At 42.8% G+C, this 27,882-nt stretch overlaps 1 protein-coding gene across 1 annotated transcript in view; it reads left to right on the top strand.

Moving 5' to 3' along the window:
* The window catches only part of LOC124736369 (beta-1,4-glucuronyltransferase 1-like), a 184,615-nt gene that overhangs the window by 100,875 nt on the left and 55,858 nt on the right, over positions 1–27,882 (top strand). The window contains exon 2 of the mRNA XM_047248574.1: positions 23,511–23,771. Coding sequence (XP_047104530.1) covers positions 23,511–23,771 — 261 coding nt within the window. The remainder of the gene's footprint in view (positions 1–23,510; positions 23,772–27,882) is intronic.

Below are 27,882 nucleotides of genomic sequence, written 5' to 3'. Positions count from 1 at the left end.
GCATGCTTTTTCGTTGTTTCTGTATCAGTGCTTCGAGCGATTCCAAGAATCGTTTGCTGTTTCCAGCAGCTTTACAACCGATGTTGTAACAAATTGTGATTACTTTGAAGGCCAATAAAGGTGTTTTGTTTGTAACTCTTGTCTCCTTTATTTTGTGAGAACATTTACTGTACTTTTCATAAGAATCTTTTATTTTAATTTCATTTTCTTTTCTTGCTAAGCTGTCGTTCACATAATGTTGGAACTCTAAGCTAGCTGTGACCGTGGGAGGAAAATCAGAGCATGAATTCCCATCGATGACGAAGTGATCAGAGAGGTTACACAAGCTTTGATTAAACGAGGACGCGGAAGGAAATTGGCTGTGACCATTTTCTGCAAACCATTTTGGAGTTTGCATTCTTTACCACTTTATTCTTATTCTAGATTTCCTGTGTCGTGGCGATTTTCCTGCATTCTTCCGTATTTCAACCTGGCCTACCGACCTCTTTACGGAAAATGTTGGGTCATCTACAGAATATCGGTCATCTAAGTCATGAAATAAATGAGTACGTGATTTTCCTATGTAGTTTCGTGTATAGTTCAACTAATTTTTAAGTGAAGAAGGATGTTTATACGTTTTGGTCAGATTTATATACAGATATATCAATGAAGTGACTGTAACACTGTGAAACTATTTCAATCATAAATAAATATTAACATACAGCAGAAGCGGTCTTTTTTTTATCGTGTGCAATACAAAATTTAAACACATACGTCTACCTCCTCACCCAACCTTTTGTCGTTCCCGCGAGAGTTATCTAGGGCAGTATACGCAGTCTTAGAATTCGGCCAATATAGTCGCACAAAGACGCCTATCAATACGATACGCAACAGCTAAATAGATACAATGTTTTTGAAGTTTTTCTTGGACCAGCGTTCCCGCATGTTACCAGTATTAGAAGACAGTGGCGGCCTCTGTTATCGATACTAACACATTTAGTCGCAGAAGCCTCAATGCTAAATGAATTAGCATTTCGTAGACCAGTAATGGAGCGGCCGCGCTAACTGCGTGCACACGCTTACGGCACCGTCATTGGTACCTCGCTTTCTACACTGGGAGCACCTACAGAGTAATTGTGTATCACCATCTACGGTACTTGTCTGTACACTTTAGCTCTTCGCAGATCAGAATGCGCAGAAATGGCGGCAGAGTGATTCGTGCCACTTGCTGTGTCGTCATCATGTTCATCACACTGGAGCTATATCTGCTGCTGCCCGCCTCTCTGGTCTGCCTTTCATCTAAATCGGATCACGTGAGTACCTTCCTAAGCCAACCATGAAATAATGTTCTGACGGCCCTTGCCATACCAGCACCAGACGACAGCAGGACACAGACGGATAACATAAAGGAAAACGTGGCAAACCTACAGCGTATGATCACAACCCTGTTTATACAGTGAAGACTACGATCAAAAATTATCGTTATCGTGTGCGTCTTGACAATCACAGTGTACGTCTTTGACTTGAACATTTTCGACTTTCGCCATACCAGTTGGCGTCATCCTGAATGCTTTTCTATCTCCTATAGCACTAATATCGATTTTATTTAACCGATGGAAAGTCTTAGATTTAAATAATAAAATTATAAACAGCCGACCAGTTGCAATGGATAGAGAAATTCTTTATCTAGGCTTCGACAAATATAAATTTATCTTCTTCAGAAGGTAACAATTTTACATTAGTAAGGACTAATGTACTATCGCCGTTTTTACAATTGTTGGCAGAGATCCATGTGTCAAAAATAAAATATAGCCCTAGAATTAGGGCCCTAATGAAGCAGTCTTCCTATTGGCTGCATAAGACACAATGGGTAAGACTTCTACTGACAACACTTCACTGGAACAACTACAGAAGATTTGTGACTAATACAAGACTTAATCTGATGAATGATACATGAATAGCACGTGTATTGCAGTATATTTACCGAATACAAGCAACTACTTTGTGAGAAGTTAAGTGCACAGTATTAAACTGACATGGTATTGATGAGGTATGATTCAACCCCGGTGTTATCATTAACTATAAAGGCAATAATGTATGACAGGATGCAAACTAACTAGTAGTGTGTACGCATGTAATCAGCAACGGTTTCGCAAGTGGTACGCCTCATCGGCGCCTCCTAACAGGACCACAGGTTTCTCACAAAGACTGATAGGGGGCTGCATATCATCCACTTTCACAGCTTGAAAACACACACTTGTAAATAATGTTCATTCCTTAGGGCATTCCACTCATGTCTAATGTTTAGTTTGTCAATCTGTGTCGAAGTCTGTGAACTTAGTATTCTGCCGAGATGGAAATCTTGTAAGCGTGGCGCCTCCATTGTCCAAGGACGCTGCGTGCCCAGTGCTTAAGAAACACGCTGAACTCGCATCCGCGAGGTCGGCTGTTCAAATCCCAGTCTGGTCATCTAGACGTGGGTTTTCCGTGATTTATCTAAATCACTTGTCGCAAATTCCGGGATGCTTCCTCTGAAAGAGTGCAGCTAATTTCTTTCCTCAGCCTATACTGATATTCGGCTTCATTTCAAATGACCACGTCGTCGACGTGACGTTTAAACCCAATCTTCCTTCTTCCATTATGCATTATTGTCCTTACCAGCATACGGAACAAGCGTATTTTGTTGATTAGGTGCCAGTGAGGAGCAGTATCGAATACCTAACGGAAATCAAGGAAGACAGCACTACCTGGCCGCCGGTGTCTACCGCCTTCTGGATCTGGACAAACAGAACGGGTTCAGTTTCACACGATCCTTGTTTTCGGGACCCATTTTGATTCTTACAGAGGAGATTTTCATCTCCAGAAATGTCACAATATGCAAGCATAAAACATGTTCTATAATTCTACAACAGACCGATGTCAGAGATGGAGGCCTATAGTTCTGTGCGTCTGTTCGACGACCCTTCGTGCGTTTTTCTAATCACCAGGAACACTTCGCTCCTCCGGAGACCTACTGTACATCGCTGCTAGAAGAGGGGAACGTTCTTTCGCGTACTTTACATAGAATAGAACTGGTATCCCTCCAGGTCCAGTAAGCTTCCCTCTGTTGAAGGATTTCAGTTGTTTTTCTACCCCATTGGTCGCTTACACTGAGGTGACAAGAGTCATGACATACAACAGTTCCTCCTAATGTCCTGTGTGACCTCCTTTTTCCTGGCGTAGTGCAGCGCTCGATGTGGCATGGACTTAGCAAGTCGTTGGAAGTCCCCTGCAGAAATATTGAGTCAAATGGTTCAAATGGCTCTGGGTACTATGGGACTTAACATCTGAGGTCATCAGTCCCCTAGACTTAGAATCACTTAAACCTAACTAACCTAAGTTCATCACACACATTCATGCCCCAGGCAGGATTCGAACCTGCGACTGTAGCAGCAGTGCGGTTCCGGACTGAAGCGCCTAGAACCTCTCGGCCACAACGGCTGGCAAATAATGAGTCATCTCGCTCTATAGCCATCCATAATTGTGAAAGTGTTGCCGGTTCAGGGTTTTGTGCATGAACTGACGTCTCGATTATGTCCCATAAATGTTCGATGGGACTGATGTCGGGTGATCTGAATGGTCAAATCATTCGCTCGGACAGTCCAGAATGTTCTTCCAACTAATAGTGAACAGCTCTGGCCCCGTGACATGGTGCATTGTCATCCATAAAAATTCCATCGTTGTTTTGGAATATGTAGTCATGAATGGCTGGAAATGGTCTGCTACAGTCAATGTTCGGATCAGTTGGACCAGAGGACCGAATCCATTCCGTGGCCTGAATCCTGTCATCAGCTTTTACGAACGGAAATCGGGACTCATCTGACGTGGCCACGGTTTTCCAGTCTCTACGTTAAAACCGCTATGGTCACGAGCCCAGACACTGGAGGCAATTTCGTGCTCTTTGCAGAAAGATTCACGTCGGTCGACTGCTGCCATAGCCCATTAACACCAAATTTAGCCACACTGTCATAACGGATACGTTCGTCGTACGTCCCACATTGATTTCTGCGGTTATTTCACGAAGTGTTGCTTGTCTGTTACCACTGACAACTCTACGCAAACGCCGCTGCTCTCGGTCGTTAGGTGAAGGCCATCGGCCACTGCGTTGTCCGGGGCGAGAGGTAATGCCTGAAATTTGGAAATCTCAGCACGCTCTTGTCACTGTGCATCTCGAAATACTGAATTCCCTAACGATTTCCGACATGGAATGTCCCATGCGCCTAGCTGCAATTACCATTCCGCATTCCATTCAAAGTCTGTTAACTGTGTGATGCAGCCACAATCATCTTGTAAGTCTTTTCACATGAATCAATGCACTAGCCTTTTATATGTTGCGTACGCAATACTACCGCCATCTGTGTATATTCATATCGCTATCTCATCACTTTTGTCACCTTGGTGTATTTCGATACTAGCCATTTTGTCACTTGGGCGACGATTTGATGTAGGCAGTACAGTTCGAACTTCTTCTGTGTGAAACAGTTTTGGAAAAATACGTTTTGCATTTTGAATCTTGTGTGTCCTTCTCCACTTCAGTTCCGTTATGGTCACAGAGTGCCTGGACAGATGGTATCGATCTATTTGTTGATCTAACGCAAGACCAAAACGTCTAAGGACTTTCTGTCAAGTCGTCAGATAGAATTTTACTTTCTAATTCATTGAACGCTTAACATTTGACTTTCCTTACTAATCTATGGTTAAGGCTGTAACACTATCAATTTCAGTCCATAATGGCTGCGGTATTTATTTATTTATTTATTTACATGTCAAGTTCCGTAGGACCAAATTGAGGAGCAAATCTCCAAGGTCATGGAACGTGTCAGTACCTGAACTTACAACATAAAAGTAATAACAGATAAAAATAAATGTTCATGAACCTGAAAAAAAATCAGTCCATAAGTTTAAGCAAACGCATTCAGCAATACAATGAGAATCAGCTTAATTTTTCAAGGAACTCCTCGACAGAATAGAAGGAGTGACCCATGAGGAAACTCTTCAGTTTCGATTTGAAAGCGCGTGGATTACATCTAAGATTTTTGAATTCGGGTGGCAGCTTATTGAAAATGGATGCAGCAGTATACTGCACACCTTTTTGCACTAGAGTTAAGGAAGTCCGTTCCAAATGGAGGTTTGATTTCTGCCGAGTATTAACCGAGTAAAAGCTGCTTATTGTTGGAAATAAACTAATATTGGTAACAAGAAACGACAATAAAGAATATAAATATTGAGAGGCCAATGTCAAAATACCCAGACTCGTGAACAGAGGTCGAAAAGAGGTTCGTGAACTCAAACCACTTATTGCCCGAACCGCCCGTTTCTGAGCCAAAAATATCCTTCTAGAATGGGAAGAGTTACCCCAAAACATAATACCATACGACATAAGTGAATGAAAATAAGCAAAGTAGACTAATTTACGTGTCGAAGTATCACTCTCTTTCGATGCCGTTCGAATAGTGAAAATGGCAGTATTAAGTCTTTGAACAAGATCCTGAACGTGGGCATTCCACAACAGCTTACTATCTATCTGAACACCTAGGAATTTGAACTGTTCAGTTTCACTAATCATATGCCCGTTCTGTGAGATTAAAACGTCAGGTTTTGTTGAATTGTGTGTTAGAAACTGTAAAAACTGAGTTTTATTGTGATTTAACGTTAGTTTATTTTCTACAAGCCATGTGCTGAGGTCATGTACTGCACTACTTGAAACCGAGTCAATATTGCACACAACAGCCTTTACTACCAAGCTAGTGTCATCTGCAAACAGAAAATTTTAGAGTTACCCATAATACTAGAGGGAATATCATTTATATAAATAAGGAACAGGAGCAGCCCCAACACTGATCCCTGGGGCACCCCCCACTTGACAGTACCCCACTCAGCTCCCACATCACAGCCGTTATCAACATTGTTAATAATGACCTTTTGCTGCCTGTGGCTAAAGTAAGAGGTGAACCAACTGTGAGCTACTCTCCTTATTCAGTAATGGTCCAACTTCTGGAGCAATATTGTGAGATCAACACAGTCAAATGCCTTTGTTAAATCAAAAAATACGCCAAGCGTTCGAAACTTTTTGTTTAGCCCATCCAGTACCTCACAGAGAAAAGAGGATATAGCATTTTCAGTTATCAAACGACTTCTAAAGCCGAACTGTACATTTGATAGCAAATCGTGTGACATAAAATGATCAATTAACTTTACATACACAGCCTTTTCGGTAACTTTTGCAAACACGGATGGCATAGAAATAGGTATAAAATTATCTACATTATGCCTTTCTCCCTTTTTATAAAGCGGCTTTACTACTGAGTACTTTAATCGCTCAGGAAACTGACCACTCCTAAAGGAAAAATTACAAATATGGCTTAATACATGCCTAACATGTGCAGCACAGTACTTTAATATTCTACTAGACACTCCATCATAACCATGAGAGTCCTTAGTCTTCGGTGATTTAATTATTGACTCAATCTCCCTCTTGTCTGTATCACAGAGGAGTATTTCAGACTTCAATCTCGGAAAGGCATTTGCTAAGAAATGTATATGATTGCCTGTAGAAACAAAATTTTTATTTAATTCACCAGAAATGCTCAGAAAATGGTTGTTAAAAACTGTACATATATCTGATTTATCAGTAACAGAAATATTATTACTGCGAACCGACTTTATATCATCAACCTTGTGCTGCTGACCAGACACTTCCTTCACAACTGACCATATGGCTTTAATTTTATCCTGTGAATTAGCTATTCTATTTGCATACCACATACATAACATTTTTAAGCACCTTACAATACTGTTTGTAATGGGCTACTGTAGCTTGATTGTGACTACTTCTAACATTTCGATATAATTCCCGCTTTGTTCTACATGATATCCTTATCCCACTAGTCAGCCAACCGGGCTGTCCATTACTGCTAGTACCTCGTTTAGAATGTTCTAATGGAAAGCAACTCTCAAAGAGCATGAGAAATGTGTTATGGAAAGCATTGTATTTATCATCCATATTATCGGCACTATAAACATATTGCCACTCTTGTTCCTTGACAAGTTTTGAAAAACTCTCTATTGCTGTTGGATTAACTTTCCTACGTAGTTTGTAATTAAGTACGACATTGGTTTGAGTACAAAAACCATGTAATGTTAAAATTCGTGTATCATGGTCTGAAAGGCCATTCACCCTTTTACTAACAGAATGCCCATCTAGTAATGAAGAATGAATAAAAATATTGTCTATGACTGTGCTACTATTCCCCTGCACCCTAGTTGGAAAAAACACAGTTTACATCAGATCATATGAATTTAGGAGATCTACCAACATCCTTTTTCTTGCACAATCACGTACAAAATTAATATTGAAGTCACCACATATAACTACTTTCTGGTACTTCCTACAATGTGAATCAAGAACCCTCTCCAACTTAAGCAAAAATGCTCTAAGTCGGAGTTAGGGGACCTATAAACAACAGCAATTAGAAGTTTAGTTTCACTAAATTCAACTAATGCTGCACAACTTTCAAATATCTGTTCAGTGCAGTGTCGTGATACGTCTATGGACTCAAATGAAATACTGTTTTTTTACGTACAGAGCCACTCCCCCACCCCGCAAGGAACTCCTTCAGAAACAGCCAGCTAATCTGTAGCCTGGTAACTGTAGCCTGGTAAAGGAAGTCTCTGAATTATCAAATTATTTACGTGGTGCTCTGATATACCAATAATTTCAGAGTTAACATCTATTACCAGTTCACTAACTTTATCTCTAATACCTCTTATATTTTGATGAAATATGCCAATTCCTTCTCTACTTGGAAGCAGTACATCCTCTGGAGGTGAGCCCTTAGCTAGAGGCACTTCCTTTAAGCAGGTATACCTATCAGCTGACTTCGATCTAAAAAAGGTGCAGCTCTAACATCAACTACTACAGGAATTTTTCCATGAGTGATACCAGCTACCACCACCGACCACCACCACCCACTACACTGTACCTACAAGCTTATCCAGCCTCCCCTTCCCATACCTATTGAGGTGCAGGCCATGCCTAGTGATACCCCATCTACTGATAGACCCAACTGGCTCCACTGCGATGTGATCCGTGCCCTCCGCCATTAGTGCCCTCCCCAATTCCACATTAATGCGCCTAACAGCCGCTTAAGGTGAGGCCGATCATGACGCTGAAACAGTTGCACGAAATGCACATTAATGCCACCAGTTTGAATAGCTATCCTTAACCAAGTCACCACAGACATCATATTCCCCGTCCCTATCGAGACTGTTCCCTGCTCCACCCACTATCACTACCTGATCCTCTTTCGTAAAATTCTTACATAACTCCCCTATGCTTTCAGTCACCTGAACCAACCCTGCACTAGGCTTCACAATGCTCGTGACCTGGTACTCACTCCCCAACACTTCCTGCAATTGCTGGCCCACACCTCTACCGTGGGAACTACCTAGCAGCAGAACCTTCTTTCTGCTAGACTTTGCAACTAACCTAGGCCTCCTAATTGCTGAGGACTGCTGCAAGTTACCTACATCTACGGCTACACGAGGTTCCTCTCCACTCAACTCTGACAGTTGGTCGTATCTATTGCATGTATGCAAAGTAAAACTGTCTGAATACCTCCTCTTCCTAGCTACCTTCTTGCCAACTGCCAGTTCCCATTCCCCACCACCCTTCACCCCTCCTCAACCTATCTAGTTCTCCTTTACGCATTGTAACTGCACCTGAAGGGCACAGCTCTTACGCTCCTGCTCCTCTATTAACTTGTTTCTACTACAGATTCTACATTCCCAGGAGAGGATCTCCCTAAAATGACCACTGGCTTCCCCACTGCATTCCCCCCAATGAAAATACTTTGAACAAATCCCACACACGGTAATCCACTACTCACAAACCTACGACAGAGCCCCACCACACTTTTCACTCATGGTAAAATTTTACAGTTACTGAAAAAATCTATACGTCTACGTTACCAAAGTTCAGTTGCACCAGTAGAACTATTAAGAACTAACAATAATGGTCTCGAATTCTCTGCCTACTAAGAAAGCAGCTACTTGTATTAATACTACTACAACACAGCCGATACCAATACTAGCAAAACTTCACAAAATTATTAGCTAAAACCAAAAAATTAAAACGACCACTGTAACACTAAGCAAAGTTAAAACACTGAATGAAAAATTTTACGAAAATATTTCACTAGAAAGAATAATAAACGTCAGTTGAAAACTAAAGCACGAAATTGTACTAAACGACTTCAGCACACTGAAAACTCTATAAAACACAGCTAGCGAACGGTTACAAAAGTTTATTAAGTCGTTATTTCGCCGCAAACGGCACGCAACACCGGTGAAATCTATTAAATTTAATAACTGTATTACAGAGCACAAATACAGTTTGTCCAGTACTTAGCTTATAGCCGCTACAGCTGCAGTGCACGCGGCAAAATGTAAACAGACGGTGTCTTCGGCGATCGTTTTCGGCGCTGCGTTCGCCGCTGTCATCTCCGCAGAAGAAACCCGCAAGCCATCGGTAAATAGGGCTTGCCAAACGCCATCGTGTGTCGCTACAAATGAAACCAGAGGACGCCGAATTCGCAATTGTGATTGCTTCGCGCATCTTTATTGACCGTCTTCCTCAGAGCTCCGCCTCAGATTTTCCTCAGGCTTCTCTCTGATCACATCGACCATACCGATGACAATGCAGATAGAACTTTACGATCCCAGAAAGACGCTAGTGCTACTACGACTGCTAGTGAATACTGATAATCAAGACTAGTGCAACAGAGAAAGAGAGAGGGGCTGCAAGACTTCAAAGAGACTCAAGGATACAAACTTAAATTTGGTTTATACAGAACTTATTGAGCATAAATACAGTTACGTTTTAATACTTCTGTAGTGTTTGATGTGTTTTAGAGTGTCCAACCACCTCGTTAGACTGCTGGACAGAACAAACATATCATTAGATTTCATTAAAATAGCGAAGCCTTGCAAGTTCTAAGAAAAATAAATAAATAAATAAATAATCAACGGACCACGAAGAAATTATCCGAACTGGATGGAAAACGGTAGATGTAGCGTACATGTATAGACAAACAAGTGATTACAATTTCAGGAATTGGAACGTTTATTCAAGAGAACGAGCTCCACAAATTGAATAAGTCAACAATGCGTTGATCCACCTGGTCCTTATGCAAACAGTTACTCGGCACGGCGTTGACTGATAGTTGATTGATATCGTGACAAATGCTATCCAATTGGCGCGTTAGATGGTCAATATCCTGAGCTTTTTGGAAGGCCCTACCCTTAATGCTCCGAACGTCCTCAATTGGGGAGAGATCTGGGGACATTGGCGGGCAAGGTGGCGTTTGCAAAGCACGAAGACAAGCAGTAGAAAGTCTCACAATGTGCTGCCGTCATTATCTTGTTGAAATGTAAACCCAGGATGGCTTGCCATGAAAGGCAACAAACAGGGTGAAGAAAATCGTCGATGTACCAATATGACAATCAAAGTGGTCCTGCTGTGAAATGTAATGTTACCACAGACCATCAATCCCAGTTGTCGTCGGGCCATATGGTGCGAGTCAGGTAGGTATCCCACAGCTTTCCAGGGAATCTCCAGATACGTCTCCAGTGGTAATCGAGGCTCAGTTCGAAGTGGGACTAATCACTGAAGACAATTCTGCTACGGTCAATGAGATTTCAGGGTGAAGACATGTCTAGTGACGTCATAGACAGTGGTGGGAAGTAGTAGGGAACTGGTTGCGTGAGGACACTTTTGATATCAGACTGATATGCAAATTAATTAAATTGATCAATTAATCACCCCCGCCCCGCCCACCCCCGCTCCCACGCCCCCTCCCAAGACCACGACCACAACCACCTCCGGATGACGTCACGTATTTTTCTCATGTGCACGTGTTTTCTCGCTTTGGTAGAAGGGGACCTGTCATAGTGTACAAAACAGCTACATTCTCGTGAATTATGGCTTGTTGTTGTCGAATGGAAAATAACTGTTTTTCTTTTTTTAATAGTTGCTTTACTATAGGAGTCGAGTTGATGTTAAATAGTCCAGCGCAGAACGGCGGGAGAGTTCCCTACGAGGCTGTAGCTCTCCCTTGGTCGGAATAGCGGTCATTTGCCACGGTTCTGAGTGATGCCGGTGTCGCGCTTTGTACTGAAGGCACTGCGGTGTGAGGCTGTGCTCACTTTATGCGAGAGGGGCTCTCTGTTTCGAAAACAGCCGACTTTTGAAATAGCCATCTGGAGCATCCTCCGGATGGGTGGGGTTATGCTACTTAATTTCCCTTTTTGTGTTGTCTAGGACCGTCGCCTCAAAGGCACACCACATATCGTGAGCGCCGCAGATAACAGTAAAGGGCGCGCAGCGGTTGTCCGACACAGCCACTCTCTGCAGTGGAGAGTTGGTGCTTGGGGGCTCGGTCGCTATATTTTGAACGAACAAGCTTCTCTTGAGGCGGCCGTCCTTTCATCTCCTATTGTTTAGTTGACTATACAAGCCATAGGCGAGGGAGCGTCGTCTCATGTGGTGACTTCACCACTGTAGGTCTCCAGCCTCCTCCCAGCAGGTAGCAGCTTGCCAGCCTGGCGGCATTCGCGATGGCTGCCTCGCGCGACATGAAAGGTGCTGCGCCACGTGAGCTGATGCGAGTGTTGTTAGGCGGTCTAATGATACAACCACGACACATGTGCTGCTCGTCCACGTGTCTGGCGGTCTGCTGGTGACCACGTGTCTGCCTCCGTCAGGGGGGCAGCAAACAGCAGCTGTAATCTGCATACAATTCTGCTCTCAAGCCACACTTTGTTGGTCATAACCGGTTTCAAAGGTTAGCTTCTTCCGCCACAGCTCTGTCCTAAGGATACCATCGACATATATTTCGAGGACTGTAGCTGGTACCGGGCATGCCAGATTTTCCATCTGTCTCAGACTGAACAAAGAATGTTTTTCTAAAGCTAGCAGCTGCATCCAATTTTCGATCCACTTGCCAGCAAACACAGGATGGGTGTATCAGACTATCCATCTGTCTCAGAATGAACAATGTTTTTCTAAAGCTAACAGCTGCATCCAATATTCCATCCATTTGCAGTCCAACACAGGATGTTTGTTTCAGATCTTTCTTTCCTCCCCCCCCCCCCCCCCCCCCCCCCCCACGGACGTGATACTTTCCTGAAACAGCTGCACCAAGTCTGCTCGAAGAAAAAAAAGAGTGCAAGTTATAATTTGCAGGTATGACACTCTGAGTTCCTATGCCAGTGGGAGTGGTGGTGTAGCACGGAAGCTACAATGGTGAAGTGACTACATGAGGCGATGCTCCTACGCCAGTAGCATGTATAGTCAACTAATCAGTAGCAGATAAAAGGACGGCCGCCTCAAGTGCAACTTGTTCGTCCAAAATATTGGGTCAGAGCCCCCATGCACCACCTCTCCTACACAGACAGTGGCTGTGTTCGACGACCGCTGCGCGCCCTTTACTGTTTTATTGCCGACCCGCGTACGGCTGCAGGCCCCTTCGCGGCAATCGCGACATGCGGTATGTCTTTGAGGCGACGATCCTAGACAACACAAAAGGGAAATTAAGTAGCATACTCCACCCATCCGGAGGACGCTCCAGATGTCTATTTCAAAAGTCGGCTGTTTGAGAAACAGAAAGCCCGTCCCGCATAAAGCGAGCACAGCCTCACACCGTAGTGCTTTCAGAACAAAGCGCGACGCCGGCATTACTCAGAACCGTGGTAAATGACCGCTACCCCTACCAAGGGAGAGCTACAACCTCGTAGGGAACTCACCCGCCGTTCTGCGCTAGACTATTTAACATCAACTCGACTCCTATAGTAAAGCAACTATTAAAAAAGAAAAACACAATCATTTTCCATTCGAGAACAACAAGCTACAATTCAACAGAATGTAGCTGTCTTGTACACTAAGACAGGTCCTCTTCTACCAATGCTATGCTATATCATACTAGCGTTTATGAAACAAATCGTGAGAGCCTGTCTCGCCCTGTGTAGGTGGGAGAGTGAAATTTCGTTAAAAGATATCGCCACAACGAAAAAAAAACGCTTATCAAGAATCATTCTGTGGCGCCCTAGCCATCTCTTCCACCCGCCAGGCGGCACGTCATTGATATCAATTTGATAGGCTAATTCATTGAATTGATCGTGAGAGTCACTTTGCACTGTGAAATTTTTTGCCTGCATAATAACACCAGTTGGTATCGGCAGTTTTTGAGTTGTACTGCGATTTTATACGATCCTTGTGCAGCACTATGCATATTGTTGTGTAATTAGGCCCAATCGTTTTGATTAATTACATAATAAGGATCAATCTTTGCGTCAGTTTCCCGACCAAAAAAATAAAGTACACTAACCTAACCTTCCCCCGCCCCCCCCCTCATGTCGACAGTTTCCTTGTGTTGGGGGGGGGGGGGGGGGGGGGGGGAGCACTTGGGCTTTCCATCCAGTAGAATCAGGGTTCAAGTTCCCAAAAGTGAACCGTTTCCCGTCAATTCCAAGCGCCTCTAGTGGTTTAATTGTGTTAGGAGGGTACACTTGGGCTTTCCGCTCAGAAGGGCCAGGGTTCGAGTCCCTAAAAGGGTACTGGCAATTTTAATTTCCCTTCAATTCGCACGTGTGGGGTGAGAGTGATGTGGGGTGGGATGTCAGCATAGCCCTGGTACAAAGAAATTCCCCCCAAAATTCGAAGTTGTTATCAAATTTCCCGCCAAAATTCAAAATTTCTCCCAATAGTGTAGGTTGGGGGAAGGGTAGGGGAGGGGCGTGGGAGTGGGGGGGGGGGGGGGGGGGAGAGAGATTGAGGCACACGTGCGGCTGAGAAAAACACGTGACGTCATCCGGGGCGAGGGATGGGCGGGGGTGACCAGGTGCGGGGGTGATTATTTGATCAATTTAATTAATTTGCAAATCAATTTGATACCAAAAGTGTCCTCGCGCCGCCAGTTCCCTACTATTGTGGGATGACAACCCTAGTGTTGCCCACCATACAGCCCGACAACCATGACTGATGGTCTAGGGTGGCATTTCATTTCGTAGCAGGACACCTTTGCTTGTCATCCGGAGCAATCTTACAGCTCAGCGGTACGTCGACGACATTAATCGCCCCGTTTTGTTCCTGTGCATGGTAAACCATCCTGGGCTTGGATTTCATCAAGAAAAAGCCCGTTTACGCATAATGAGTGTTTGTACTGCTTGACATCGTTCTTATGAATTCCTACCACGGCTAGAAAGGTAGCCAGACGTCTCTCAGACCGGGAACGTTTGAAGCATTATGGGCAGGGGCCTCCAAGCAGTTCTGGATCTTGACGATCTAACGCGCCAGTCAGACATAATCGCGCACGACATCCCTCAGGAGGACATCCAACAACTTTACCTATCAATGGAATGCCGAATAACTGCTGTCATAGGGTTCAGAGGTGGAACGTTATTGACTTGCTCAATTTGCGAAGCTCGTTCAGTTGAATAAATAATCCAATTTTTCTGAAATTGTAACCATTTGTTTGTCTATATATTTACATCACATCCAGTTCGCACAATTCTTTCGTGATAAGTCGCTTTTTCTGATATTATTATAACATGATTAAGCCACAGTTACATCGACAATACATATAAACAACGCCAAGGTAATTTTCTTTACATCTAGACTGATGAGCCAGAACATTGTGACCACCTGCTTAATAGTTTGTTTGTCCGTCTTTGGAACGAAATACATCACTGATAATGCATATCAGGGATCCAATAGTTTGTTGGTAAGTTTCTGGAGGTATATAGTATTAGATGTGTAGGCTCTGGTCACGTAATTCTCGTAAATAACGGGTCACTAATTTGCGTACTCGGTAATATCGCCCGATAGCGACCCAGATGGGTGCCATAGAATTTACAGCAGGCGAATTTGGTCGCCGAGACATCAAGATGAATTCACTACAATGGCGCTCAGGCGACTGTAGAACGGTTCTGGCTTCGACACATGGTTTTACTACTGAAAGATGACAAGGCCGAGGGGAAAGATATGAAGCATGAAGGGATGCAAGTGGTTCGCAGCTGACAGCGTGTCTTCGATTATTACCACAGATCCCATGTAAGTGCAGGTGAATGTCTCACATAGCATAATACTGCTCTCACCAGCCTGGGTCCGTGGCGGGTTGACGTTTCGAGCCGCCGTTCACCTCGTTAACAGCGTTTGTGGAGACGACCATCGACCTAGTGTAGCAAAAGTATGATTCATACGAAGAGCTGATACGTTTCAATTGATCGACGGTCGAATCTCAATGATCCCGTGCCCATTGCAATCGGAAGTGAAGATGTCGTTGCTTCAACATGTGAACACGTAGGGTGATCTGCTGCGGTGCTCCATGTTCGACAACGAACGATGATTGGAGTGGTCTGAGACACTTGTGCCTCCACAAGCATTGTGCTCTTTTGGTAGAGATGCCACAGATTACTATCTATCCTACTTTACAGAGCAGACAAGCCTCCGAACCCCACTTTCTGTCAAGAGTCGTGGACGTCCAACCACTTTGCACTCAATGGTAGTTTCACTGTCCTCCTACATTTTTCCGTAGATTCTCACGACAGTAGCACGTGAACATTTGACCAACTACGCCATATTCGAGGTGCTAATTTACATGCTCTGCATAACAGTAATCTTCCCTTTGTCATAGTCGCTTATCTCATGTGTTTTCCCCATTTTCAGCCCATATCTTCCCTAGGGTGATCCCCCGTGCAAATATGCTTCGCTTACATACATCTGTTACCACGTCACGTGTCCGGAACGCCAACAGGCGGCACCCATAGTCGCTATAGGCAGTGGTCATAATGTTTTGGCATATTAGTGTATTGACGATGGCACTTTGACTTTACCATATTAGGATAATATAAGGGTTCGTCTGTTTGAAATAGATCTCAAGATGGTCATTGTGGCCCGATACCAATAGTATGAAGACATTTCTGTGATCATAGACTGTAATTAAAGAAACAAATTCCCTCTGCTAGTGTCGTTGCAGATCCTCGATGAACTGTCATTGTTTGCTAATCGTATATCTCAGACTCTGTATCATTGCCGGGTACAAGCGCCAGTGTCGGCTTCAGTTTTCTTGATTTGCTGTCATACTCACCGAATGTGAACGCTGTTGACAAAAGAGAGAAATACATAGCAAGACGGAGAAATAAATGACACTTTTATAATAGCCAGTAATTACACTGAAGTCACCGCGATCCATGACGGTCCCTTGGATATTACAGAAGGCGGGACGTGGTTCTTATTGGGCTGTGTGATCACCACGGACGGCAACGAATGCTCTCAAACGTGCTCCCATGTTGGCCACAAGGTTGGTAAAGGAGTTATTCTCCTCGACCACCACAGCTGACAGCTGCTGAAAAATCTTTGGTGTATATTGACATGTTGTAATACGCCTCCCCAACGCATTCGACACGCGCTCGATGGGATTTAAGTAAGACGAACGGGAAATCCAGTCAACTCGCCGAATATTCTCTCGTTGATAGCGCTTCACCACCTGCGCAGTTCGATCAGGTTGCGGATTGTTATCTATAAAAATGAAGTCAGGGCTGAACACATCCTTGAAGAGACGCACGTGAAAGAGTAGTACAGTCTCACAAAAACGTAGAGCGGTGAGTTCACCGTGTTAAAAGATTTGGAGGTCAGTACATCCACGCAACAACGTGCCTCCCTGCACGATAGTAGACTACATGGATCACCGTGTTCGACAATCTTGCTGGGTGTGTTACGTGTTCCCACCTCTCGCCACATGAGGGTACATGCATTAATGACCTAGTGGGTAACAGTGAACTGTCTGTGAGACTATTCATGGACTATCTTGTTGTCTACAGGACGTTAACAACACCAGAAGACTGAAGCGAAATGTAAGAAGAAGTTCAGAGGACCGACTATTGGTACAGGGACTGGAAGTTGACCCTGAACGTACAGAAATGTGACATGTTGTTTATAAATATGTGAAGAGATCCACTAATCTTCCATTACACCATCCGAGACAAAACACTGAAAATGATAACTACCGTAAAATACTTAGGAATAACTGTCCAGAGCAACCTGAAACGGAAGACCACATCAAATACAATTTAGGAAAAGCAGATGCCTGGCTGACATTAAGTGGGAGAACCTTCAAGACATGTCATTCGTCCACGAAAGAAGTGGCTTAAGTAACATTTGTTCAGTCCATTCTCCACTACTGCTTATCACTATGAGCCCTTACCAAGTTGGGTTATTAAATGAAACAACAAGTTTACTATTACCAGTTACTGTTTATTTATCTCCACGATACGTTTCAAAGGTTTAATGGTCACAGGTTTCTTTCACTATCGTAACACATCACATATATACTGCCATATCTTGTAAACAAATATGGCGTCGGAAACTACTGGGTGCATGGATTCTAAAGCAGAGGAGCAAATATTATCACAAGGTACAAAGAATATACGTCCTACCAACATTATTACAGAATAAATTTTAAAGGACTGGGTGGTGTTGTTTTGAGGTGTCGAATATATTTGTTGGAATAAATACTTCAGGTGGTATATAAATCCGATTTTAAGAAGTTGAAATAGCTTAAACTGCATACCCGTTTATACAATCAGGTGAATTGTTACAAACTGTAAGTGCAATAATCATATTGGCTACAGTTGTATAATTATACACAAATAACAATTTTGGTTGGGATTCGTAGATAGATATGAAAGGCTGGAGGCAGAGGGGGAGAAAGAGAAAGTGAGAGGGATAGAAAGGGTGGAAAGAGTGATTTTATGAGAGCAAACTTTACAAGGCAAGGGGTCCTAAGATTATATCTGTTACATGTAATAACTGCCTAAAGATTGGTGTAATACATTGTTTAATGCTTCAAAATATGCAGATGGATGTGTAATTTGTGCCAGTAGTTGATATACATACAGTTTCAAGCTGACAAGGGGTACAAGCTGTTGGTGTGATGATAAATCTGTAAATGAGGTCAATCTCTTTTACACTTGTCGGCTGTCATGGTAACATAACTAAATATTTATGGTAAATATTAAGATGTAAGTGTGTGTGTTTGTGTTTGTGTGTGTGTGTGTGTGTGTGTGTGTGTGTGTGTGTGTGTGTGTACATTGCAATTTTAATGACGTACGCAGTTGCTGAAAGCAGAGATGATAGTATTCTGTTATTGTCATTTAAGATGGATTCAGGTTGTTTTGTTTGGTGTCTGTATATATGGAGTGTTTCAAGGATGCCTAGTTTTCTGCCTTTTGGTTGGATGTGTACGATGCTGATACTTGTGTTGTTAACATGGTGTTTTGTTTTAGCATGTGGGTGGCTATGGCTGATGTGGCATTTTTTGTTTTTTATTGCTGCCATGTGTTCTTTGAATCTAATCTCGAATGATCTGCCTGTCTCGCCTATGTAGAAGCATTCACAGTCCAAACATTCAATTTTGTACACATCTGTGTGATGAAGTGGGTTACGTGTGCTGATGTTGTGAGGTAACTTCTGTCCAATCTTGTTGCTGTTGTAAAGGATATGCTTATGCCTTTTCGTTTGAAGACTTTGGCAATCTGATATGAAATGTTACCTAGAAAGGGGATTGTATGGAAAATGTTATTTTCTTTTTGTTTTTTTTTTTTTTGTTGTGATTTCTTTGCCATTATTGAGTGTTTTAGGGTGTCTACTATGGAGCTGTTATAACCATTTGCAACAGCTGTTTGTTTTATAATTTCAATTCCTTGATCGCATTTGTCTTCAGAGAGTGGTAGTTGGATAGCTGTATTGAACATGTACCGGAATTCTGCCATTTTGTGGGTTGTGGGGTGACAAGAGGAGTTGTGGATTGTAGTATGTGTTATGGTAGGCTACCGATAAATTTCAAAGTGATCTCCGTTATTTCTTATTCTAATGGTAAGGTCTAAGAAATTTATACTATCATCTGTTTGGTGTTCAACTGTGAATTTTGTGTTTTCATGGGAGTTGTTGAATAACTGGTTCAACTCACTGATGTCATCTTTAGTGCCTTTGATTAAAATTATGGTATCATGTACATATCTGTTGTAGATAGATGATATTTTTGAGGAGGTGGTGATTGGAATTCAGGATTCTGTCTTCTAAGTTACTTACAAATATTTCAACTAGCAATCCGGAAAGATTCGAGCCCACTGCCATACCATCTGTTTGTAAATTTTATTGTTAAATTTAAAACAGTTGTGTAAAAGTGTGAATTCAAGCAGGTCCATTAGCTCAGTAATGTGAGTTGAAGGGATTTTTTGTGCTTTTGTAGGTTGGCATTGATTATCTGTAGTGTGGGATCTATTGGCACAGAGGAATAAAGGTGTTGTATGTCAAATGAGGAAAGTGTGGCACCAACAGGGACTTCTATGTTTTTGACATGTGTAAATTCTGTTGCGTTTTTAAGTGTTCTCTCATTATTGAATGCGTATGCTCCTCTTCAAACACTAGAGAGGTGTTGTGATCGAGGAGAATTTTACAGTGGAAATTCCGAGAGAGTGTTCCGGGAAGAGTCGGGCAACACATTACTTCCTCTCACATACGGCTCGCGAAATGACCAAGACGAGAAAATCACATAAATTGGAGCTTATTCGGACGTTTACCGGCAGTGATTCTTCCCACACGCCATTCGCAAATAGTACCGACTGGTGACCTCAGATGTTAAGTCCCATAGTGCTCAGAGCCGTTTGAGCCAAAAGTACCTTCTCTGCCTCGTGATGACTGGATGTTGTGTGCTGTCCTTAGATTGGTTAGGTTTAAGTAGTTGTAAGTTCTAGGCGACTGATGGCCGTAGATGTTAAGTCCCATGGTGCTCAGAGCCACTTTGAACCAAATAGTACCCTTCGCAATACACCGTAATCTGGCTTACGGAAGTGTAGACGTAAATGCAGATGCAGAAGGCAAAACGCACGGCATCTGCTCCTCCGTCAGAAATGACTGAATGTCTATTACAACATACCGTTTATCGCAGCAAATATGATTGAGAGACTTTTGCTTACATTACTCCTCTTCCCAATCCACGCTCCTTCCATCCCCTCGTCTTGATTGAAACTTCACACTTCTAAGAAACAATATATAAATTCGCATAGAAATAAATTCTTCCCTGTAATTTCGCATATTAGTTTTAAATAGGACAGAATGTAGTCTGATATATACTGGAGAGCTAAGGAAACTAGTACACGTGCCTAATATCGTGTAGGGCCCCCGCGAGCACGCAGAAGTGCACAACACGACGTGGCATGGGCTCAACTAGTATCTGAAGTAGTGCTGGAGCGAACTGATACCACGAATCCTTCATGGCTGTCCATAAGTCTTACGGAAGAGTTCGAAGAGGTGGAGATCTCTACTGAACAGCAAGTTGCAAGGCATCCCAGATACGCTCAATAATATTCATGCCTGGGGTGTCTGGTGGCCACCAAAAGTGTTTAAACTCAGAAGAGTGTTCCTGAAGCCAATCCTTAGCAATTCTGGACGTGTGGGGTGTCGTATTGTCTTGCTGGAATTGCCCAAGTTTGTCGGAATGCACAATGGACATGAATGGATGCAGTTGATCAGACAGGATGCTAACGTATGTGTCACCTGTCAGAGTCGTATTTAGATGTATCAGGGGTCCCGTATCACTCCAACTGCTCACACTCCACGCCATTACAGAGCCTCCACCAGCTTGAACAGTCCACTGCTGACATGCAGGGTACGTGGGTTCATGACGTTGTCTCCATACTCGTCACGTTCATCCGCTCGATAAAATTTGAAACGAGACCCGTCCGACTCGTCCAACATCAGTCATCAACAGTCCAATGTCGGTGTTGATGGGCCCAGGTGAGGCATAAAACTTTGTGTCGTGCAGTCATAAAGGGCACTTTCGGCTCCGAAAACCCGTATCGATGATGTTTCGTTGAATGGCTCGCACGCTGACACTTGTTGGTGGCCCAGCATTGAAGTCAGCAGCAATTTGCGGAAGGGTTACACTTCTGTCACGTTGAACGGTTCTCTTCAGTCGTCGTTGGTCCCGTTCTTGCAGGATCTTTTTCCGGCCACAGCGATGTCGGAGATTTGCTGTTTTACCGGATTCCTGATATTGACGGTACACTTGTGAAATGATCGTGGGGGAAAATCCCCACTTCATCGCTACCTCGGAGATGCTGTGTCCCATCGATCGTGCGTCGACTATAACATCATGTTCAAGCTCACTTAAATCTTGATAACCTGTCATTGTACCAACAGTAACCAATGTAACAACTGCGCAAGACACTTGTTGTATTATAGAGGCGTTGCGGACCGCAAGGCCGTATTCTGCCTGTTTACATATCTCTGTGCGCATGCCTACAACTGTTGTTTGGCGCTTCAGTGTAGATTATTGAGTGTAGTGTCATATAAAAAATTGATTTCTAGTCCTCTTTGGAAGGATCCAGTACGAAGATCAAAGTGGAAATTGTGATTTTAATTTTCGTCCGTTACCGTGAATCATTTGAGGAACACCCCTATGTAGTTCCTCCAGCGACGCCCCAAACGAGCTCTTCTGTATTGCACATTCAAGCCAGAGTACTGTTTGTTATTGTAATGCAGTTGACAGGGCATTAAACGCTGAAAAATAGGAAGGTAGCTGTACTGGGCTGGAGATGGCCATTGACACTGCTCCCTAGATCTTTGGATCCATGTGTCATGTGTTGTCACACTACTTTCTGTTCTTGGTCTTCAGAATTCATGTTGTACATTTTTTATCGAACATATGTGGTACTACTTCCTCCAAGTACAGTATGTATCAATACAATTTAAAATAGTTAAAGTAAGCCTTTTCTTCGAGTGTTTTCGTTGAATCTACAAGGACGTAAACAACACCTAGACCTTTATTCTTTGAACCGATTTACTACTATCTAATTCTTACCTCACAACTGATGGACCACTCTCGAATTCACATTTTACAGAACGCTTGCGCCAAAATATTTTGAAGGGCACTTTTCACTTTCAAAATGGTCCTGAAATTTTTGGTACGCACATTCTATGTTTTGCCAGCGTTTCAGCAATCATGCATCGGATACATACAGTAAATGAGTGTGTGTCTTGAAATATTCGACTTCCAGGTAAGTACAAAATGCTACATCACTTTATTTGTAGACTCACTGAAAAATAAAAATTCATCTTATATCTTGATTCGATGATAATTTTCCAGCAGCATCGAAGGCTCCGGATGATTTAGCAGCTGCTTTTAGGATAAGTTTGTTTCTTTTAGTCACGTGGCCAGTTCACAGATATTGTAAGTGGCAACCTCCCAACCGTTTATTATTCCGTAACCTACCAATAATAAAATGTGACTAATCTCTCAATAATATTGTGGCTCACATATAACCTTTCAATAATTAACTGACTGTGAATCTAAACTGGTAAATTTGGACGTCATTAGTGCTGCGTCATGGCCCTGAAAGATCATTCTGAATAAATTGAAAATTCTTACCTCAATGAAGTCGCTGGATAATGCGTATATATCTGTTCCTATAAGAAATTTTTCTGGCACAGCCCAGTGCAATGTTGGCTGCTAGATTTGTCATGTATAGAAAGAAACAACTGATTTTTCTTTACGATAATTGGGATGACCATGGACTGCAGAAATTAGTAAATTCTTTAAATTCAGATGAATAATTGTCAAAAAGTTAATTTTATAAAAAATATTATTATTGAAAGATTTTTTTGAAAAAATTTACATGGGACCTGTTATAAGACTAGTACAAATTTTGTTGTAACAAACTATATATGCGTGTGGCTGCTTTTACCTTATATTGCATCGCTCAGGCACCGCCATCGCTCCCCACGACTGGTCCCGCCAACTCGATACACCAGACTGCTAGATACTACTTACACCTACTGACACTGCTCTTACTGCAGCCAACACTGCTCTCTGGTCTGTTATTCTCTCATTGCTTACATATCGGAGGCAGCACGTGAGCAATCCATCGAAATTACATCTGCTCAAGTGCGCTAGCAATAAATTCCTTACTCGTGGACCTCTTACAAGCTGAATGTGATTAAGCTACAACCATTAATATTCCAGAACTTAAAACTAGCAGTATCTCAAGTCTTTCATAATTCATGATATAAGTTAGTTTTAATATCATGAATAAGGAAGGTTACAACAAGAAAGGTATGCTCAACTGCACTGTGCCACTTTCTATAAATTTTTACACGTATTTCTTGAAAGGATGAAGATGCTTATCACGTTAATACATGGAGAGTTATTACTCGTACTTCTAACACAAAAATAAACTTGGACTAAATTTTGGCTATCCAACGTAACGACCCTCGTTTGACAATGAGATTGCTCACGAAAATAAACGTTTACTCTGTGCAAATATCAGTAACTGTCTTGCACAGTTTTCAGGCGCCCTGCGGCTGCAGCCAATTTACGGCAGCGCGTTTACCGTAACTGAGTTTCCTTCCAGTGACACAGGTCTTACTGGTGCAGGTATCGGCACCGGAGAAGTACCGCGTGCGGCAGTTCGTGTCGGTGGGCGACCGCTGGCAGCAGCTGCCCGCGCCAGCGGGGGACTGGACCACGTGCCTGGCGCTGCACGCCTCGCTGTCGCACGTGCACCACGTGGAGCGCCAGGCGCGCTGCTGGAGTGGGCCCCTCTCCGTCGCGCTCTTCGCCGCAGGGGACGACGTCCGCCTGCTGCTCGCCTACGTCACGTTCCTCAGGCGCTGCCGACGACACGTGCGGGACCGGGTACGTCCGGCCACGAACTCCGCTGTTCTGCTAATGGGTGTCTGTCACATATGCTCCTGAGATATTGTCACCGTCAGGAACTTTTTTGAAACAGATTTTATGGACCTGTTAAACAGAAGGTAGTGGAAGGACATTCACAAAAATGTTAGATTTAAAAAAAGCCATGATTTTCAGGATGTCTTTTGCAGTGGACAATGGGTCTTTGTAGCATACGTGGTCTCTTCAGAAAATACCGGAACTTTCGTAATTTCGCGCCATTGGTGTATTGGACCGAAATGCGGTTGGCATCAGTGCACACTCCTATATCTAACGTGTAACTCCCGGAAGTTTCATTGTTGTATATCTGTTAGTTCATATGGCTCTGAGCACTATGCGACTTAACTTCTGAGGTCATCAGTCACCTAGAACTTAGAACTAATTAAACCTAACTAACACAAGGTCATCACACACATCCATGCCCGAGGCAGGATTCGAACCTGCGGCCGTAGCGGTCGCTCGGTTCCAGACTGTAGCGCCTAGAACCGCACGGCCACTCCGGCCGGCTATCTGTTAGTTATTGTTCAGTGCTGTATTGAGTAGAATGCTGTGTCGTACAGTTTGCGAATTTCGAGATGGCAGAGTTAGAGGAGCAACGCGTCTGCGTTCAGTTTTGCGTGAAACTCCAGACAACCTTCACAGAAACCAAACGATGCAGGAATCCTACGGTGATAAGTGCTTAAGCCGTACTCGGTGTTACGAATGGTTCACACGGTTTAAAAATGGGCGGAAGGAAGTTAAACATGACGCTCTTTTAGGGCGCCCATCAACGTCTATCGACGACGCTCATGTCAACGAATTTATGTGTGCCAATCGAAGACTGACTGTCCGAGAGATTACAGAAGAATGTAACATTTCAGTTCGATCAAGTCATGAAACCCTGACACAGCATCTTGGAATGCATCGTGTTGCCGCCAAGTTCGTCGCACAGTCCACGAGTCAAGACCAAAAAGACCTTCACCTCGCAATCTGTGAAGCGCTATTGGATCCCGCAAATGAGAACGAGTTGTTCCCTAAGAGAACCATAGTTGCTGGTGAGTCGTGGGTCTACGGTTATGATGTTAAGACCAAGGTTCGATCTTCACAATGGGTAGGGAAAGGTTCTCAAAAACCAAAAAAGATTGTTAGGTCGGGTCAAATTCAAAATCATGCTGGTAGTTTTCTTTGACTTTCAAGGATTAGTTCGTGCCATAGGAACAAAGTGTAAATCGATGGTACAATCGCGACGTGTTGCGACGCCTGCTTGAAAATCTGAAAAGGAAATGTCCTGAAATGTGGCGAGACAATTCATGGCTCTTGCATCACGATAACGCACGCACATATTCATCTCTGCTGGTGCGTGACTATTATACAAAGAAAGAAATTACTGTGCTCTCTCATCCTGTGTACTCTGCAGCCTTGGTCCCTGTGAACTTTTTTTTATTTCCAAAATTGATAATCCCGTTGGAAGGACGAAGTTTTGCAGCAACAGACGAGATAAAAGAAAATCCACAGACGGCATTTCGCGCGATCCATCAAGAGGCATACCAAGACTGCTTCCGGAAATGGAAACGGCTTTGGGAGCGGTGTATCAATTGTGGAGGAGAGTATGTCGAAGGAGATCATGCAGAATAAGTAAATGGTATGCATAGGAAAATTTTGTGGACAGAGTTCCAAATGTTTTGAAGAGATATCGTATGAATAAACATTAGAAAGAAAGTGAAAAATGTAAAGAAAGTGCTTCATTAGCAGTTTATTGATATCGCTTTTGTCATACTGTCATTCTAAACTTTAAAAAAGGCTGCTCCTCTGTTCACTTGGGGAAGAAACATGATTTTGCTGGAGCTCAACAGCCAACAGACCGGTATTATCCTCCTCCTCCCGCTCCTCCTCCTCCTCACTGACCTCAGGATCAGACAAGTCTCCATTCAAAAAGATAATCTACAATTTCATCTGAACTTTTTTTAACCTGTATCCTTTAAGAAAATGATCATATTAACATAGTACCTACTTTGCTTACGTACAATAATAATAAAAATAATGCTTTAGATAATGGCATTTAGCAACAATATTAGCAAACATAATCACCATTGACGCCTTGGGACTAGTGCTTGAAACTGTGGTACTAAGTCCCCCCGTCCATTGCAATGGACATTACTATTAAGTTACCATATGAAAGAAACATGCAGGAAAACCAAAACTTACTGCTCAACAAAGCCATATAAACAACACTTATAAATATCATCTGCAATATATTTTCATGGAATAAGTTCCGAGAAATACACGGTAGTGAAGGAGTACTCGCCAGCTGTGGTAAAACGTCGTAAACAGAGTGGCTGCTTGGCGTCAAGTGATCGTGGTGACGTGGCTAGGAAAAGGCTGTACATCATAAGCGACGTGCCTCAAAAGGGATGCTATAATCCAACTCAGCATCTTCACCATATTCCGAGACATTTATGCTGGAATGTTCTTGAAGGGCACGGCACAAGCTGTCTAATATCGGTCCCCCACTATGACCCGTAAGTAATGTCTTCCGTTAGCAGTTAACTGTCTCATTTCTTCCATAAATTCTTGAAAGGTCACGCGTCGATCTTGTCATAACTTCTAAGGACTTTTCTCCTTCTGCAGGTGTTGTAACTGCCTTGTCTGTCACTCCTAATGAACTGTTTTAAATGCTGCTGGCTTCACTATCTTGCTGAGGCTTCTGATATGATTTATCACTGTGTTATTCACTAAGTTTTCAGGCAAGTGCCACTGGAACTAATTACGGTCTATGACACGCACGCTATTAGATTGCATGGTCGCTCCTTTTCTAAATTCAACTTATTTGTCACATTTAGACTTGTCTCCCAATTCACATTTGCACATTTGTAGCTTAATAATCTTATAAACCCACAGTCAACAATTTTTCGCCCAGTACCGCCAAAACTTTGCTTACGTGACGGCAATTTGATCCTGACTGCTGTATAGTCGAATTAGACGGGAACTCCGTCAATTTCGTTTCCATATTACGACTGAACTAATCGACAGCATTGAATGAATTAAGATCAGTGCGAGGGATCGATCTTTCCTCTTTCCATTGATATATAATATTTCATGCAGTCTCTGACAGAAGTGATGAAGTATTACGAATAGCTTAAGGCTACGCTACACGGCTCTCACTCGTGGAAGTAGAGAACGACTTTGAAAAGCACTACGGCTCGCAGCCATGGAATTAATCTAATAGTTTAATTCCAAATAAATATACAAGATAGGGGCCATGGCTTGTCAAAAAGTAACGTTGTCACAAACAAAAAGTTTCGTCCCCTCGAGACTTCAGGCTGATAACGTGTAAGACAGTATTATATCTCTTAAAAAAATAATGTAACGATTTATTTAGAGGAAACACTCTCCTAGTAAATTTGTTTGTCCTTTGATTTATCGTGATCTGTTATTGATTTTTAGTGGAGTTAGTTTTTACTTTTAGCTTTCAAAAAAATACAAAAGAGATATAATAAGCAAAATAATGAATTTCGTATGTTGCCAATTACGTATTATATCTGGTTTTATCGAGCGCCAGGCTCCCTACAAATTACTGTAAATGCAATAGCGTAGTATTACTCACCTCCAGTTCACTATCATAGAAAATAGACAAGTTTTAATAAAATTGTTTCACTGGATTACTTCAATTAATCTCACTGAATATTTTTACAATATTTCTTCCGCTCCGGCTATCAGACGTTGTGCTGTGAAAAAATATTTTTAAATGTACCGCGTAATGGCGGCTAATTGTTAACAATCAGAGATCACTGTTACTCGCTCCGCGGCAGCTGGAAACATGCTAAATAATTTTCATTAAATATTCTTTTCATAAGATAAATGTGGATCAGGTTCTTGAATAACACACGGAGATCACTTTATACTAATATAAGCCCGGTCCACACGCAACGATCTGTCTGCGCAGACATCGGCGCCGATGTCTGTACATGCAAAAGATCGCTGCAAATGTGGTTTGTTCACACGACACAAACCCCAATCTACTACTCGCCTGCCATCTGTCGGTGTAGAAAAGAAATGTCAGTGGCAAGCGACTACACTCCCCGTAAACGTCGAAAAT

Source organism: Schistocerca piceifrons, chromosome 1 (assembly GCF_021461385.2).
Source record: "Schistocerca piceifrons isolate TAMUIC-IGC-003096 chromosome 1, iqSchPice1.1, whole genome shotgun sequence".
NCBI lineage: Eukaryota > Metazoa > Arthropoda > Insecta > Orthoptera > Acrididae > Schistocerca > Schistocerca piceifrons.
Note: the sequence above shows the minus strand (reverse complement) of the source record. Positions and strands in the feature narration are given on the sequence as shown.